General features: G+C 40.8%; 1 protein-coding gene across 1 annotated transcript in view; it reads right to left on the reverse strand.

Moving 5' to 3' along the window:
• Positions 1–18,145, reverse strand: part of GADL1 (glutamate decarboxylase like 1) — a 139,677-nt gene that overhangs the window by 72,373 nt on the left and 49,159 nt on the right. Inside the window, exon 11 of the mRNA XM_039224196.1 lies at positions 3,795–3,994. Within this exon, the coding sequence (XP_039080127.1) occupies positions 3,795–3,994 (200 nt within the window). The remainder of the gene's footprint in view (positions 1–3,794; positions 3,995–18,145) is intronic.

The raw sequence follows: 18,145 nt of genomic DNA on the forward strand, positions 1-18,145 counted from the left end.
CAGAGTCTGCATTGATGCTCACTGAAATGTTAATTCGATTCAATTCAACTTGACAAACATTTACAAACAATAAGTGTTTGTTGAATTGAATTGAAGTGTTAACATTTATCCTCCTGTGATATTTCTCTGCAAAAATTAGAAAGTATCCTTAGACTATAAATTAAATTCCACCCTGAGATGAATGTTAACTTTATAACAAATACGATCATCAAATATTTATATCTAGCCTTCTTTCAAGACACCTGTCAATGAATTCCTTAGCAGCTTAGATAGAAGAATGCAGAAATTCTACCACACTTTTGTTGAGAAAATACAAAAAAAAAAAAAAAGGAACAGAGCTTTCTGAACTTTTAATTGAACAGAAACTATGAATATATTTATGTTAGTTTCATTTTTTTCACTGTTTGGTAGTCATCTCACTAATTCTGATAGAGGAACATTAACCCTACTTCTGTTTTTTAACATTTGCTTATTTTGAGAGACCATGAGCAGGGGAGAGCAGAGAGAGAATCCCAAGCAGACTCCACACTGTTAGCACAGAGCCTGATGTGGAGCTCAAACTCATGAACCATGAGATCATGATGTGAGCTGAAGTCAAGAGTCAGACATTTAATCAATTGAGCCACCCAGGTGCCCCTAACCCTACTTCTCATAAAGACATATTCCTCACCTAGTGTCAGCATATATACTATAGAAGGAATCGATGCCTCCCCAGTGCCAAAGGAGGGCATGACCAGTGAGAGTATCACATTCCCCCGACTACAGTGACTGATTAGAGATGGACATTTGCTTCATTCAAATATAGATAAAACTTCCTTTGGGATTGCTGAGAGAGTAGCACACTCTCCTTTTGACCTTGAACTTGAACCAGGGAGCACAGAGATCTTACACTCCTGGCAGCCACCTTCCAACATAGGAATAAACCAACATAAAAGACAGCAAACCTTAAAGATGGAGAAAGATGAAGGTGACTTTGTTTAAGCCCCTAGATAAAGTCATTCCAGAAGTCATCATTATACAGTTTATAAGGTGCATGAGATAACAAATTACCTTTCTTTGTTTATAATATCTTGATTTATGGTTTCTGTTGCTTACCACCAAAAGAGTCCTAAATGATACAATACTTACAGATTTTCAAACTACTTCTTAAACCTTAATCACTAGATTTGCTGACTTCTCACAATCTTCTGAAAGTGCCAAAGCCATCTCTTTATCTGTCCTTATAACCACGCCATAATGAAAAAGTATAAAGGAAATCTCATTTGAAGTAGAGTCAGCACTCCCTGCAGACAGAGTTCTCATGCCCTGCAAACTGGACATCAGATGAAGACTTCAACAAAGAAAGGCTACCTTGCATTTTCCAAAAGGAAGAAGTCAATTCTACTACCACAGCAAATGGGAGGAAGATTTTCTCCTTGTCCAGAAAGAGCCCCAGCCAATGAGAAGCCATACTACTCAGCCAATAAGAAACCATCATTTCCTATCTCCTCCAATGGAATCCTGTCCAAAGCAACCCCTCTCAATTTCCTCCTTTCCTCTATATAAGCAAACTCTTCTCCTTTGTTCTCCAAACTTGCCTAGCTTTTGTCATAGTTTGCATGTCCTGAATTGCAATTTCTCTGCCATTCCCAAAGAAATCATTTTGCTGGTTAAAAAAACAAAAAACCAAAAAACTGGCTGTTTTATTTTCAAGGTCAACACCATGTAAATTTTCAGTTCTTCCTGCTAAAAGGCAGATTGTATTCCCTGCCTCTCAACATCGAGCTTGGCCATGTGATTTGCTTTGGCCATTGGAATGCCAATAGATATGATATAAATGGGACTTCAGAGTCAGCTTGTATAATGGGGCTTGCCTTCTTGGTCTTCTGTCATCTTCATCAGATGACACTCTGAACACACTCTGGCTCATCTGTTAATCTAAATAAGATGCAAGCCACGTAGGGAGTAGACTTAGACCCTCCACCAACCCCCACAGCCACCATAGTACAAGATAAAGCCTCTCCAGCCAACTTGCAGATAGTGAGAATAAATAACTGCTGTTTGGGGGCATCTGAGGGGCTCAGTCGGCTAAGCCTCTGACTCTCAGGTCAGGATTTCATGGTTTGTGAGTTCAAGCCCCACATGGGGCTCCGTGCTGATAATCGGACAAAGTCTACTTGGGATTCTGTCTCCCTCTCTCTCTGTCTCCTGCTCTCTCTCTCTCTCTCTCTCTCAAAATAAGTAAAAATAAACTTTAAAAAATAATTGCTGTTTTAAGACACTGAGTTTTCAAACAGCTGTTGCACAGAGCACCCATATAACTCCCAGTATAGAAAGAGGAAACTGTTGGGCACCCAGGTGGCTCAGGCAGTGAAGTGTCCCACTTCAGCTCAGGTCATGATCTCACAGTATATGGGTTTGAGCCCCATGACAGGCTCTGAGCCATCATCTTGAAGCCTAGAACCTGTTTCAGATTCTGTGCCTCCCTCTCTTTCTGCCCCCAACCCCCCCCCCCCCACCCAGCTCACTCTGTCTCTCTCTGTGTTTCTCACAAATAATTTTTTTTTTTTTAGAAAAAGATACAGGAAAGTTTTAAATCTCTAAGTGAGACTTCTGGATTTGGCAAGTGAAATGTGAGCAAGAAGTATGAAGGAGAGATTATCCAAGCCAGAGAGCACGAACTCTGATGCCTTTAGTGGTCAAGCAGGTATAAGTAACTAAAACTCATACAACATGTAACTTATGCCAGGCACCGTTCTAAGGGTTTAACATGTGTCAATTCATTTAATCCTCACAATAACTATTTGAACCACATATCACTGTTATCTCCCTTTTACTGGGGCAAACTGAGGCACAGAGAGGTGAAGGAACCTGCCCAGGCCACCTAGCTTGTAGGTGGTAGGCCTACATGGTAGGCCTAGGTTTTGAGTCCAGACTGTCTACAAAAACACAGAAGGAAGTAGAGGGAATGTGGTTCTCTAGACAGGCATCAACACATTCAGTGGCTTGTCACCATGTGGGATCGAGAGCATTCAGATCCTTCGAGAGAAGCCAAAAATCCAGATTTTTGACAAATCACCCTATTTTTAAATATTTTAAGTCTTTAAATGTTTGGATTTTTTTAACACCAAGAAGATTAAGCTTATGCAGTTCGGGCTCAACCAATCACATTTATAACTAAATTTGGCTGTGGCCCGCCCACCGGCCAATGTCCACCACCTGTCTCTCAAGAGCTTGTCTAATGTCTTTGAAAGTGTCTTCAAAAGCTTAGTCCCTAACGTTACAACAAGACAGGTAACTCCGGCACTTTCACATTAACCTTTACCTTCTTGCCTCTATTCCAGCCACGCGTTCTCACAGACCTGCTGATCAGGTCTTTAAAGTCACCATGATCTGGGCTTGGTGCTCCTTCTGCCTGCACCATTCTCCTTCCCTTTCTTCTCTGGGTCTTAGTTAAATGTCACATCCTCCAGGAAGCCTCTGCCAAAGCCCCTCAAGAACCCAAGGGAAGCCACCTGAGTGCTTCTGGAGCACCATGTACCTCCCCTTACCAAAAAGTAGGTTCACCTGTACTTGATCAGCTTTGTCACTGAAATGTTATCTCTTACTGGGCTGGGACCCTGGAGGGCATGGGTAGAGCTGCTTTGTTCACAATTCCTAACACTTAGTAGGTACTGAGAAGATGCTCATTATATGAAAGAAGAAATGCACAGAAGAGAGACCATGTACAGACCTTGCAAATGTTATTTCCATGGAGTCTTTCTATTACAGACATGTGCGCACACACGTACACACACACACACAGAGGCAAGTACCTAGATAAAGCAAGTGCACGATTCACTCTTTCTTCAAGGCCTAACGTTCCCAGGGCCTTCCAAGTCATCCAGAACTTGAATGCATCTGGTCTCCTGCTGCATTGGATAGACTTGTCTCCTGTGTCATAGCTGACATCATAGAATTTATCCTGCTGGAAGAGGTAAGACGCCTTGGCAGAGTAGCATTTCTTGAGAAGGTCCTTTTGGAAACAAAAGAAAAAGAAAGAAAAAGAAAAGAAGGAAAGGAAGAAAGAAGCAGAAATACTGTAAGACTATCCATTTTTACAATGCACTTGATTTCAAAAACACACACCCACAAACACAACCTGTGTGATATTCTTCTACCTTGTATCAAAGGCATTTGTTCTCACTCTGCATGGGAAGCAGTAGTGTGTATTAACTTAGCTTAGAGACACAAGTTACCTATTTTGTTTAAAAAACAAAAACCCTCAGAGTTGAGAATGCTTAATCCATCTTCACAATCTTACTGATGAGTATTGGGAGGCTTAGAGATAATCAAGTAATTACCTATACAATATCAAAGTGGGTCACTTTCTCAAGACGAAAAATATCTGTCGGGAACTCACTCAATGCTCCATACTGGGAAAAAATACCCAACATATTGTACATACTTCATGTAATATCGTAGGAAAAAAGTAGGTGTTTATAGCCTCTTCTTTTAAAGTCATACTCATATTGACAAGGTTAAAAGTGACAATAACCCAGGGATAAAAGTCCTGATGAAGGAGCTGTGGAAGAGTTCAATGGCAGCCAGCAACATCACAAATACCAGCTGCAATTCCAAAGGGTTTTGGGGGGATTGGTCTTGCATGGGTTTTATTTGCAACCGTTTTCAATTTGCATTTACTGACTGACCACTTCTCTTGAAGCAGTAGGTGGCAATTTACTCTATTTCTTACCATTCTAGATTCTTCACCTTGCCCTAAAATGTTTTAAGGTAACCAGGATTAGACTCTAAAGTCATCTGGTATCTACAGAATCCCAGATTTTCTAACCCATCCCTTCACCATCCCCCATGCATCTCTGAGCCATCTTCATTCCTACAGAATGCCTAGTAAAATCCTCTGTTTCCCCAACGTAACCAAACTACTCAATGTCCCTGGACCACTAGATCATGCCCCATCTGTATCTTTGCTCACACCACTTGCTTGACCCTATCTCTATATTAATATAATATCTGACACATACAAAAAAATGCATTCAGTGTGTTTACAAGTCCTGAAGTTTACTAACACCGATCCTAGTCTCTCCTCTTTATCTAGGTCTGCCCTTCCTTTGGGTCCCGTCTCAAGTTATGCTTTCCCTTCAGCTTCTTTTCCACCCATCCCATTGGACTCACTTCCTTTTATATTTGGCTGCGGTTGCTGGCTTTGCTCCTGCGGTGCCCCTACTCAATATGCAGTCTGCATATAGTCTCTCCTCGTGTGACCAAGTGAGTTCTAGAGGGCAGGAATCATTTCCTATTCATGCACGCACCCACAGAATTTAACACTTTATTGGGCATAGAAGATCCTCCTGAAGCAATTAGGGTGATGAGTCCCCTCCTCACATTCCACACTTCCCTCACATTCCCCTGGCATGTAGTATGAACAGAATAAACCCAGAGACATGAACTTCTCATTTGGCACATCTTCTAAATCTTAATAATACAAAAGGATAACACTGTATAGGAAGCCACAGAGAAACTCCCCATTGGTCACAGAGCCCCTAGAAAATGATCTCTTCTGAACAGAGAGTGTATTCCTTTGACTAATCAACTTGGTACATTCCGAACAAAAGCATGCCTTGGCACATTACAGTGGTAACATGGTATTGTGTGGACACTGATCTGGATCTAGGTGTCCCATTACCAGAAAGCACGATTTTATACAATGTAAAAAATTACAAACCAACTATAATCAAGAACTCCAAAAATTCCCACTCAGCCAGGATCCAAGATAAACAACATAAAATAATAACTAAAGGAATACTAGAAAGTCTTCAGTCTCACTCTGATGGATACTGTCGGTGGACACAGAGGAAGAACAGATTGCTCTGATCTGAACATTAAGGTATAAAGAGCCCCTTACTTTTTATTCTTTACTTTAATTCTCTCAGCAATCCTCAGCTTTGATCACAGCCCTTACCACTGCATCTCCCTACCCTCAAAGGTCAGAGAATTTGGTTATTGTTTCCATAGCAACTGTCACCTGACAGTATATTATACCATTAAAAGGCCACTGCATACATTTTAAGCACAAAGCATGCACACATACTCTTGCACTTGCATCGTGACTATAAATTTACATTCATCAACCATCAAAAAAAAAGAAAAAATCCCCCAAGCAGGTGAACCTTGGACACGTCTCAGGCAAGTTTCAGCACCTCACGCCAGTGATTGAAAAGAGAGAGGAAGCCCATCCATTATCAGGAGACAAATTACATCATCATAGGCAAATGGAGAAGAGAAGGGCCAAAAAATCATATAGCAGAATGAGTGAATGTCCTCCAATCCTGAAACCATTAATTTCATTGCACTGAAAAATCCTCCTGCCCCGGGAAGATTTCATAAACAACAAATGGAGGCCTGGGATTTCCTTTATTGAAAATAAATGAAAACTTTCGCCACTAAGTTTCCTGCTTTGCATTTTAGGTTATATCCTTGTATTACAATGGATGTGGTGTATTTTGTTTTAAGATACACATCTACAAAGAGAAGATGTTTCAGATCTCCAGAGAAAAGGACGTTTTGGAAGAAGTAGAGTAAAAGTTAATGTTTCTGAAAACACTTAATTAGTCATTATTGTGCTATCAAAGAGAAGCACCCTGTTTATCTTGCTCATTTTTATGATTGTAACGCTGGCAGGACAATAAATACTAGTTCCATGATTTCCAGAGACACGGATGCAATGAGAATACCAATTGCTTTCTACTGTGATATCATCTCAAATGGTTCTCAGGAATTAATACTAGCAGTCACACAGTGGGAATGGCAAGAAATGCAACCAAAGTAGCTTAAGCAAAAAGGAGCATTTTTTTTTTTTACAGAATCATATACTTAAAACTCCAGGCACATATGATCTTCAGGCACAGGTGGATCCAGGATCAAATCTGGAAGCTATCTTTTTCCTCTTGTTTCTCTTTTTGTATTGGCCTCATTCTGTAGTAGAAAGCTGGGAGGAAGTCTGGGAATGGGGGCTTCCAGTAGGACCTGTGAGCCCCCTGGGAGGCTCTGTTTGGATAGAACGGAGAAGAGACAGCCTCTACTGGTGACGCCCCTGAAGCAGAGAGGGACTACTGACCCCACACCTCCGATTTCAATCTCTTGTCTCAACGTCCTGTTGCCCAAACTTAACAGGAAGCCAATTGGCGAGGGAGCCTGGAAAATGGGATTTGTAGGAGTCACGCCCCTTTCAGAGCAGAGACGAAGGCTGAAGAATGAATCATACAGTAAAGAGAAACAAGCAAGTGACGAGCACGGTGCATGAGCACAGAAACCACACCTTTCGTTTTCACTGTATAGAACCTAGTACATAATAGATCTAACCAGAACCAGCATTAGTGGAGTTCTTCCAATGAGCCGGCCACTGGATATTCATGAACCCACTGAGGTTTCCAAACAATCTAATGAGATAAGTCTATTATTTTTGTCAATGCCACTGTACATCTAACGAAACTCTAAAGTGGCAAGGTTCAGTTAATGACCTAAGATCATTCAGTGACTAGGTAGTGGAGCTGGATTTCAAACCAAGGCTGCTGAGATCAAGGGCCTGAACTGTGTATTCATTGCACTCTGCTTTTTCTACAGTGGGCCCTTAAATCCATGTGCAAGAGAGTGCTCCATAAATGTTCATTAAATATCCTGAGGGTGCCTGAGTGACTAAGAGTCAGTTAAGCCTCTGACTCTTGATATTGGCTCAGATCGTGATCTCACAGTGAGAGACAGAACCTCGCACTGGGCTTCATGCTGTGCGTGGAGCCTGCTAAGGATTCACTCTTTCTCTCTCCCTCTGCCCCTTCCTGGTTTGTGCTCTCTCTCACTTTCTCTCTCTCTCAAAATAAATAAGTAAACTTTAAAAATAATAATCCTGGAAGAGACTGGTGAAAAAGAAAATGGTCCATCAAGAACACATGGAACTGGAGACCAAAACAACTATAATCTTGTTGCAGACCCTTGCTTTGTTCCCATACATGACTTCTGTCTTCCTAGCGGTGGTATCTTGTCTACAAAGCATTTCAGTATTTATCTAAATTCTTGTCTCCTTGGTCATATTTAAGAGCATTGCCACAAACACCTAATGAATCAGCAGGGTGCATATTTTTCTTATTGAGCTAAGGCAAGCCATTTTGTATTTCCACAGGCTAGATCAAATTCTGGTGTCTCTTTCCCAGGAGTCCATGACTACATGGGCTTACTTACGTCCTCACTCCTTGCAATCATGTTTTTTATCTCAGCCAATGAAAACTAACCAAACTTCTTCCCATATGGCTCTTTCCATATTCTGTCCCCTATCATTGTTATTTACATGCAAGACATTGACTAAATGCCTTTGGAAACCTGCCTATTAATAATTTTGTACTAACTAGTTCATTATGAACTTATGTACTGAAGACCTGTTACCTAATGAGCACTATGAGAAGCCTGGCCACACAACCCCATGGACGAAGCATCTTGGCTAACATTTGTTGACTGGATGTGCAAAACTAAATTTAGGCTACGAATAACAGAAGGGCTTCGTTGTCATCTAAAATGTAACAATGAATTTTAAAAATGATCATACCTTCTGATCTTGGCTTTATGGACTGACTTAGTATATGCCTAAAGCTATGCTAGGCCCTGGGGATGTAATGGTAAATAAGAAAATCACTATCCCTAAGAAGTTTCAATTGGAGATAGAGATAGAAAAACAGACAGTTACAGAATGGGGTGGGAAGAGAATAAGAACAAAGTCTACAGAGCCCAAAGGATGGTCAACTTTCACGAACTCAGAGACGTTAGATAGGTCTCTTCAGGAGAAGAAATATGTCACTGAGAGCTGAAATATGGGGAGCACCTGGGTAGAAGAGAAGATGGAATGACTTCAGTATGACTGGGGTTAATTAATGGGGTAGGGCAGAGCTAAGAAGGCTGGAAAGGTAAAGAGTAGCCAAGTCACCACGGATCATAAGTGCCACAGTAAGAATGACTGGTCATAGAATTTTCATGGGCTTATACAGATATTTCAACCTAAACTTCATTATTGATCTGGCAGAATAAAGTGAGAATCAGCAGATGTGGAGTCCGCTTTTGATTTAGTCACTTGGTGTCAGAGCTCAAAGCAAGTCACTTAACATCTTGGACTTCATTTCTGTCATCGATGTAATGGAGATAATGATACTTGCTCTACCCACCTGACAGGAATATTGTGAAAATCTAATGAAATAATGTTAACTAGGAACACTTCTCAATCTTTGGCCAAAATCCTGCTCATCACTCCCTTCCTCCTTCACACTCCCATACCCTCAACTCTTCCCGGCTGTCCTTTGATTTACTTCTCTCTCCAACAAGTTGAAGAACAAGATGCCAGCTCTAGCTGGTATTGCTGCTTATGAAGTGAGCATATTATACCTCCCACCCACCTCCCTGTATCTGTCAGGAGCTATAGAAAACCAAGTGACAACAAATGTTAGAGGAATAGGAAGAATTATATGTGGTCTTCCTCCAAGTGGAAGCCAGCCTGACCTTGAGTAAGCTATCACTCTTGATGGCTTTCATAGATGCTGTGGACCATTACAAGTGGAAAAGAGACATAAGGGAGTGGAGGGGGGAGGAAGGAAAGAAGGTAGGAAGCAAGGAAGGAATGGAGAATAATATAAGGATATTATTTTGAAATGAGGTTTCAGGTCTTAAAGTACAGGTCAACCCCAGCTATCTGTTTATATGGGTGTGTTTAAAACCCATGGAAACCAGAAGACCATTCGGTTTTTCCTCCAATACACCAAGGTTCTTGTACTAGCACATCACCTTCCAGAATCTTTGACATTTTTGTTTAGTTTTTGACGTACCATGTAGGAAAGTGAGACTATAATCCCTTACCTTCACATCTTCCAATGCGATGTTCATTCACTACTTTTGACTTTCTCTGTTTTTTCTTCAGTCCCACAAATATTCCCTTTCTGACATTCACGCGTATAGAGCATTTTACCAATCTTTATGGTAGGAATGAGACCTGGCCTTCAAAATCACTGGTGACATGAAAATCTTACATTTACCTCCGCTGGAGTCCTGACTCTGTCCCTCTGTGCACCTTCCATTGGATTTCCCTAGTCTCAGGCCATTACCAACTGACAGGCAGAGTATGTGTTTCATGCACTCAACTCTGCTATAAGATTTGTGCATTATTGGGAATTGGCCTTGAACTGTAATCAGCTAGACCTCCACTTTCTGGGCTTCTGCTCATGGTATGCAAATTTCTGCATTTTGCTCCATCCGCGTTCATCTATAAGTGAAAGCAGGTACCCTTTTGTTTGCAGATTCTTTGGATAGACATCTTTCATTTTTTTCATGGTATGCCTCTGATCTGTCTTTTTGGGGGATTTATTTATTTAATTCATTGTCTTTGTGTATTACCTGTAGCTTTTTCACTGGCTGTCAGAGCAGAAAATTGTTAAAATCATCTGGCTTTGCATCCTGCTTGAGAAAAAAAACTATACTTAGTGAACAGCCATTTCAAAATTCCATTTGGAATTTTTCTGAATTCCCCACCAGATCGGTGTTCTTATTTGCTTTTTCTTTTTGCCATTTGATGGCTGGTTTCAGACACATTATGCTTCACCAGCCACCTTAGTATTTGCAGAAGGTTCACAGCCCGACTTAGGGGCCTCTGTTAGCAGCTCTGAATCCTTTTTTAATGGATTGATTCAGCCCTCTTTCTCATCCATTCAAGCACTTCCCAAATATTAGTATCACCCCTAGATCAACTTCTGCTTATATCTTCAATTAATTCTCCAATTTTCACTCCCCCTCTGTCATTTGTATTTTCTAGAAGATGTTAGGTATGGAAGTTTCTGGAAGATGTTAGGTATTTCAGATGCTTGAACTTGAATTCCCGAAGAACTGGTGAACACCTTGCCCGCCTTTCATCTGCCAGATGGTGACACACTTGAGCCAGTTGTCTGACTAACAAGAGGATCCACTCACCCAGGGGTGGGGCCGGTGAGGCCAGGAAACTCCCTAGTTTTTGATGGGATTTCTACATTACTATCATGTGAACTGCTCAAAGATCAGCAGGGCCAAATTACTTTGATACCATCTGTGAAAAACACTGATTATCTGGAATATTTAGGCACTTAGTGTTAATACCAAAGGCCACCTCTCCTTCCAGAAAGCCTCCTGGAAGATTCCAGAAAGTTTCGTTAAGTGGTGGGCCTGCAGTCCTGATGCGAATGTTTCAGAGAACTGATAGGGTACTTTAGTGGCAGACTGGAGCTCCTGTATTTGCTAATGAACTGTAACTTGTAAACATCCCTAACTAGGAGATGGCATGAGCTTATTTAAAACTGAGGAGACTAAGCTAAAAGATTTTTTTTTTTTTTTAAGAAATGCAACTTAACAATTTTAAGCCATGAGGGTGACTACAGGAGAGCAGAAAGTTGGGCTCAGTATCTTAGAGAATGTGTAAGTAATTCTATAAATAGGTAAGAAACATTTGATAGCGCAGAGATAACTTGGCAATCCCTCCGCATGCCCTCCGAGCATTTAAAAATAGTGCAACAGAGCTTCTCTCTTAGGACAGATGAAGATTTTCTGATTTTCCCTAGGCAGCTATCAACATACTTTCTCTGTTAAATATAATCTAAAGCAGTGGTTTTCAAACTTTGATTATGGCCCACAGTGAGAAATTGTTTTTAAGCAGTGACAGCACCCACCATAATATCCATGAAACTGAAACAAGAATTTCATGGAATGGTACCCATCATTACCATATCAACAACATATTCACATTTTCTTTTCTCTTATGACTATTCATTAAAAAGGAAAATAAAAAGCAGACGCGACTTACAACTGACTGTATAACTCAAAACCAATTAGTATAGTGGCCCTTAACCCTAGCTAATATTAGAATTATCTGGAGAGATTTTTTTAATACCAATGCAAGATCTTTACTCCACACCAAAAAGTCAGAATTTTTGGAGTGGGGTACAGGCAATGGCATTTTTTTAAAGCTTCTCAGATGATTTTAATGTGCAGCCAGGATTAAAAACCATGGTTCTGATGGGTCTTGACTTTATGTTGAAAATTCTTGATCTAGAATATTCAGTCAGCATTACATTCACATGGAGTCCAGAGAACTCTGAAGTGTTGAGATTTTACAAGGACATATAAACCCAGATGGTTATCCGACTATGTTTTGTGCTTTTAGCATTCATTATCAGAGTTTTATTTCTGTGTGAATACAAATGAAGAATGGTTTTATTTTATGCACCTAAGTAAAGAAAATATAGGTTGATATGAATAATACTGGACTCAACCAAGGTGAGGGGGAGGGAACCTCCAAGCTATGAAACAGATATCCAGGGATCTTGGCCTGAACGTGGTGTGCAAACCACACTCCACAACCCAAGCCTGATCTATTTCTGATTTGCTATGCTTTTGTGATATGGAACAAAGAATTATTTCTTTGGAGAAGCTTCATCATAGCAGCACAGCTGTAAGTAAATTTTGCTCACTTGGCTCTGATGGAGGGAATAGTGATCCTTGCTCTTCCATTCCTTCCAACTATGAGTCTCTGTGATTCTACCTGATATATATTTGTGTATACCCCGCTTAGTTGCAGAAGAGATTTAAGGCAGCTTATGAAAACACAATATGGTAGGATAAGGAGAGAAAAAGAAGAGAAAAGAGAGTTGAGGGAGTGGGGAAGGGAAAGGAGAAGGAAAGAAGAAGTCAAGGCCCAGGGAAAGGCCATGTGGAAGCATAACGCAACTGGAGTGAAATCTGTGCACAGAAGTCACGCTGGAAGGAGGGTGAAGGGCAGAGACTATCCACCAATTTCTTGGCACACCTGGTAATGTGCACACAGCAAGAGCACCCAGTAGTCATTTGCTGTGTCTGAGCTCTGAGTATTTACGATAACTGTCAAGTACTTCACTTTGCTCCATCATGTCACATTTTCATTCATCTATAAATTGAGGATAATGATACTGCCTGGCAGCACCCCTCCTGGGGATAAGTATTTGTGCCATAATGTGTAACTGAAGGTCTGGAAAAATACTTATTAATACAAGACCTCTTTCTTCAGTCTAGATGGCTGACTTGCATCTCTCTCAAACAGGGGGTACCTTTCCTTTCTGACAAAATGGAGCAAGTGTGCTCCTGTGGACTGAGGCTAGAAAAAGAACTCCATACCAGGAGCCCAATTCTTAACAAAATCAATCTGCATCTCCAACTGATTGTGATGCTGTTAGCGAGGGCCCGTTTCCCTCTCAAATGGAATTTTACACATTCAGCAGCAAGGCCGCCGGCCTACATTTCTTGGGATTTGAGCATTCTTGAGAGGTCTGGCCTCTGAGGCCTGGAGTATAGGTAAGAGATTGATTTCATACAGGGGAGAAGTGCTGTGTAGCAAAGGCAATTTGTGAAACACAAGTTTCCGGCTCTTCATTGCATAAATCCCATTAAAAAGTGTTGGAAATCATTGATAATTACCATGACCACGGGCAATCCTACTCAAAACTGGCCTTAAATAAGAGTTTAAAATGAATTAGGAAGTGCTTGGCAAAACCTTCGAATAGGAAGCAAGATCTAGTGGACAAAAGCATGGTTTCCCCCAAAGACATGATGATGAAATTTAGAAATGTGCTGAAATAACAAAGAATTGGGGTGCCTGGGGGGGTCAGTCAAGTTAGGTGTCTGACTTCAACTCAGGTCATGACCTCACAGATCATGGGTTCAAGCCCCGCATCAGGCTCTGGGCTGAAAGTTTGGAGCCTGGAGCTGCTTCGAATTTTGTATCTCCCTCTCTCACTTTCTGCCCCTCCCTTGCTCGTGCTCTGTGTCTATCTCAAATATGGATAATAAAGCATTTTTAAAAATTAAATTAAAAAAATAACCAAGAATATTTTCACTACACAAATGGACATTTGTGTAGACAGAAGAATCTATGAGTTCACATGTAGCTCACTCCTCAACTTGGATATAATTAGGAAAAAAGATTGTATTCACTGACTGTCCCCTACATGGCTGCCAACACACTGCACACTTTGGAACATTACCCCATGTAATGGTATAGTTGTTCTTCACCATAGAAAAATTGTCTCCGTTTTACAAATAACACAATTGAGGTTCAGAAAAGTTAAGCAACATGTCAAAGGCATGCAGGGTAGACCTAAACAAAGGAGGAATTTGAACACAGGTCTTATTGAGTTTCAAGGTCTATAAATGGATTTTCCCACTGGGAAATCGTATTTCATCCCAGAATTTCCTAGTTCAGACTGTGGTCTCAGACATTAAGGAAGGCAGAGCCCTCTCTTTTGGATGTTCTAAAACAGGGGGCAACAAACAATTTCTGTAAAGGACCTTCTTGGTTCAGACACAATCTCTGCCACAACTACTCAACTTCAGCAGTTGTAGCACGAAAGTAGCCATATAGGGTACTAATATCAATGGGTAGGGTTATGTGCCAAGAAAACTTTATTTATAAAAACAGGTGTCAAGCTGGATTTAGCCCAAGGGCCATAGTTTTCAGACCCTTGTCTTAAGATATAACCAATGAGGAGATATACTCAATAAGGCAACCATTTCCAAATTTGTAAAGGTATAAAGAGTTAAACATTTATATGAAGGCTCAAATCCATCATCTTTCATCTTCATTGAGGCAAGTTTTTAATCTGCTTTGTAATAAAGAATGAATATTTAATTTAAAATAAATTAAAATTGCCCTGGTTTATTTTCCTTTTTGGTTTGGAGAAATATTTTCTGCAACTTCCAGAAGGAAAGGCATTTGATGATCCAGAATCATATTGGCTTACAATTTACAATTTCTTTTGTTTCCCCAACACCCCAAGAAGAAGAAAAAAAATAGTCTGTAATAAAACTAGCTATATCTGGGTTCATTTTCTAATTTATTTTAAGGTTCTACTTTGTCATTTATAATAGGTCTTTGCTGAAATAATGCAGCAGGAAGAGCTATCAATATCAAACTGGAAGCTCATATGCAAACAGCAAGTAAAAGCTACAACTGGTCAAAGAGTAGGAAAGGAGTGAGGGATGGAAAGCAAAGAGAAGGGCTCTCTGGTGGGTCAGAAGCAGGGAGAGGAGATGACTTCCAGGATTCTCTGGCTCAATTTGTCTCTAGGTATGAGAACTGTATTTTCCAAACCAAACCCTTGTTTGATAAACTGTAAATATCTCGAAGGGTATTGGACCAGGGTATTTAGAACACCAGTGACTGCAAATCCTAGAGGAGAATGACTCTATCTACAGAACCCTAGTCTGAAAGAGAAAAAGTAAATGAGAAAAATCTACCTGCCAATTCTGGGTACCAAACAGAGTTAGAAAGTGATTTACAGGTGAGCTTAACCACCCTGCCTGGTCAGGTGAACAGAGTTAGAATAAGCAAAATCATTAGCAGTCCTATTTCACTTTGTATTGCTTATAAGAGGATTAAACACCCAAGTCTTATCTTCCCAAATCAATATTTTCTATTTCTATATATCATTGTGGCTTTAAGAAATCACAGTTTCAGGCAGGATATGAGGCTGATCCATTGCCCATCACCTCGATTGAGGAACACAGGCTGTTCCATTACCTGTCACCTCGATTGGGGAACATAGAAGCTGTGTGATTAAAACCATGGACTGTGGAGTGAGCCTGACTGGTTTCGAATCCCAGTGCCATCCCCTACGAGCTTCGTACCCTTGGGCATGATATTTATGCTTTCTGTACTCAGTTGCCTAATGTGTCCAGTGGCCAGAGTGACAGTCCCTACCTTGGGGACTACTATGGAGGTTAAGTTTATCTGCTCACCCTCTGTCCATCAAACTTGCCCAGGCCTCTATGAGGCAGGAGTACAGTTACGGAGCCCACAATTCCGTGTGGGTGACAGGCTAATGGTCAGATCACAGAGGACTTGACAATACATGCTGAACAAATGCTTGGCTAGAGAAGAGACCTGTAAAACAGACAGGAAAGCAAGAAGTCCCCCTGCGAAAGTTGATGCTTGAGCAGAATGTTGTGAGAGAAAAAACGGGACTCAGGGCAGCAGAGAAGAGAGTGGTTTCCACATACAGGGAACCACATGCCTGTGAGAAAATAAATGTATCCTTAACGTGATGGCCAAAGCCCTCCAAACCTGAGATTGTTCCCTAGCCCCATCTCTCAACATGTCCCTCCTCAGTCTCAAGACACTTGTCACTGCCAGGGTATTGCCGTGCTTTACTCCACACATTTGCCATTTCTAACTACTTAGAATTTGTCAGACATAAGGGAATAACAGTAAACATACAGTGTCATGAGGTGAAGGCTTCCCCCCTGCTCCTGCCCCATAGCCTATCAGAGCCCTCAAACCTAACACTGCTCATCATACCCTCTAGAAGGGGGGACTGACAGGGACAGGGCCCCAGGTCCACAATGACCTAAAATAAACCACAGCTATGTTCCTTCTCCCCTGCTTCACAAAGCCCATAAAATTGGCACAGTGATAAGAGACGATATGTCATCCCCATGATCTCATCTAGCTGGCACTGATGAGATCAGATTTTTTTTTTTTTTTTTAGTTTCACCATAAATATATTTAATAAAAAAGGACTAAAAAAAGTGTTTCAATAGAAAAATATAGCACATCAATGATCAGATTCTAGTAACCACCACCAAAGATCACACAGGGACACCCTTCATGCCTGCTGCTGTATGGGCCACTCAAGAAAAGGCAACAGAGTACCTGATGATGAAGACAGGCTTCAACCTATGAGAATCCAACAGACTGAACTGGCCATCTTCATTCTATCACCTGGGGGTTGTTTCCAGTTCAAATCTAGAAGTTTTCTCAATGGACTGTTCCCTGAACTTAAAAACTGAATTCATAATTTGCTTGATCTATGAACCCATTTTATTTTGTCCCAGTAGAAATGCCTCATCAACTTACCTAATAGCTCACATCCTACAGAAACCTAATTCAAGTGGAAGTTCACCTGCAACACTGCAATCTGGAATAAAATACCCTCACATCCTGAGTAATCAGGAGAATGGGGGTGTGCTAAAACATCACCTTGTGCCTATGTAAAGAACTTAAAAAAATTTGAATTTGAATTTTTTATTCTAAATAATTATGATAAATGCCTTGGATATAAGTGATGGCCTTTCTCACGAATGCCTGCAGCAAGAGAGGGATTGCGGGGGGATCCCACACAGAGGAAGAGAAACCCCATGGGTTCACATTAGTTCACTTTAAACTGTAAAACCAATACCAGGCTCTAGAGTACACTTAAGACTCATGGCTCCATGAAATTAACTTCCCCACCAATCATGAGCGAGCCATTTCCCCAGTCACAATCTTGTCAAAATAAGGAAACAGATAAAGAACTCCACACCCCTGGTGATTTTCCTCTTGGATCTCAACTGAACCCTTGAAGTGAAGGGGGCCCCATGACTTTCATAATCGGAAAGAAAACTTAGAGCAACTAACCTTCTAATGCTTGCTGTTGCTACCTCACAAGTAGAAAACAATCTTGTCCTTATTATATATAAATTCCTGGTTCTCACTAGCTCTGAAAAAAAGCTCTGTATTTCACTGCATTTCACTACATCTCTGGCAAGGTGGATATTGAAAGGGCAGAAAGATTCTGACAGTCTTCTAAGTGAATGCATTGGTATTTCTGTAACTGATGTCGAGGTTTAATCTGCAGTGTGGTGCTGTCTAAAACTGGTAATAAAACAGAGGAATAATATGTCAAGATAAGATCCAAAGGACATATAATAGTGACATGTGCTATTCCATGACAAGGGCATAATGAAATGTACTAGGGAGAGAGTAGCTTTATGAAAAAGAAGCCATGAACTTGTTTCTGACAACTTCTACAGAGCCGGAAATGGGGAAGATACAATCCATCTTCCATGTTTCTTTTCTGTTTCAAGACCAGGTTTAAAGTTCAACAATCCATTAGTAAGTTGTCACAGGAAGAGATGGAAGACATTTATCATAGACACAATTTAGGCTCTCTGTTCAGTCCATAATGACCCCTTACTTCCTTTCTCACCCTTAGAGATATCACATCACAACACTCCCCACCCTCGTCCTAGCTATTGGATCAGAGGTGGAGAAGACTAGGAATATGGAATTAACACTTAGCTTCCCTAATTAGACAGAGATAGA

The sequence above is a fragment of the Hyaena hyaena genome, unplaced genomic scaffold (assembly GCF_003009895.1).
Source record: "Hyaena hyaena isolate Hyena2069 unplaced genomic scaffold, ASM300989v1 scaffold_1548, whole genome shotgun sequence".
Taxonomy (NCBI): Eukaryota; Metazoa; Chordata; class Mammalia; order Carnivora; family Hyaenidae; genus Hyaena; species Hyaena hyaena.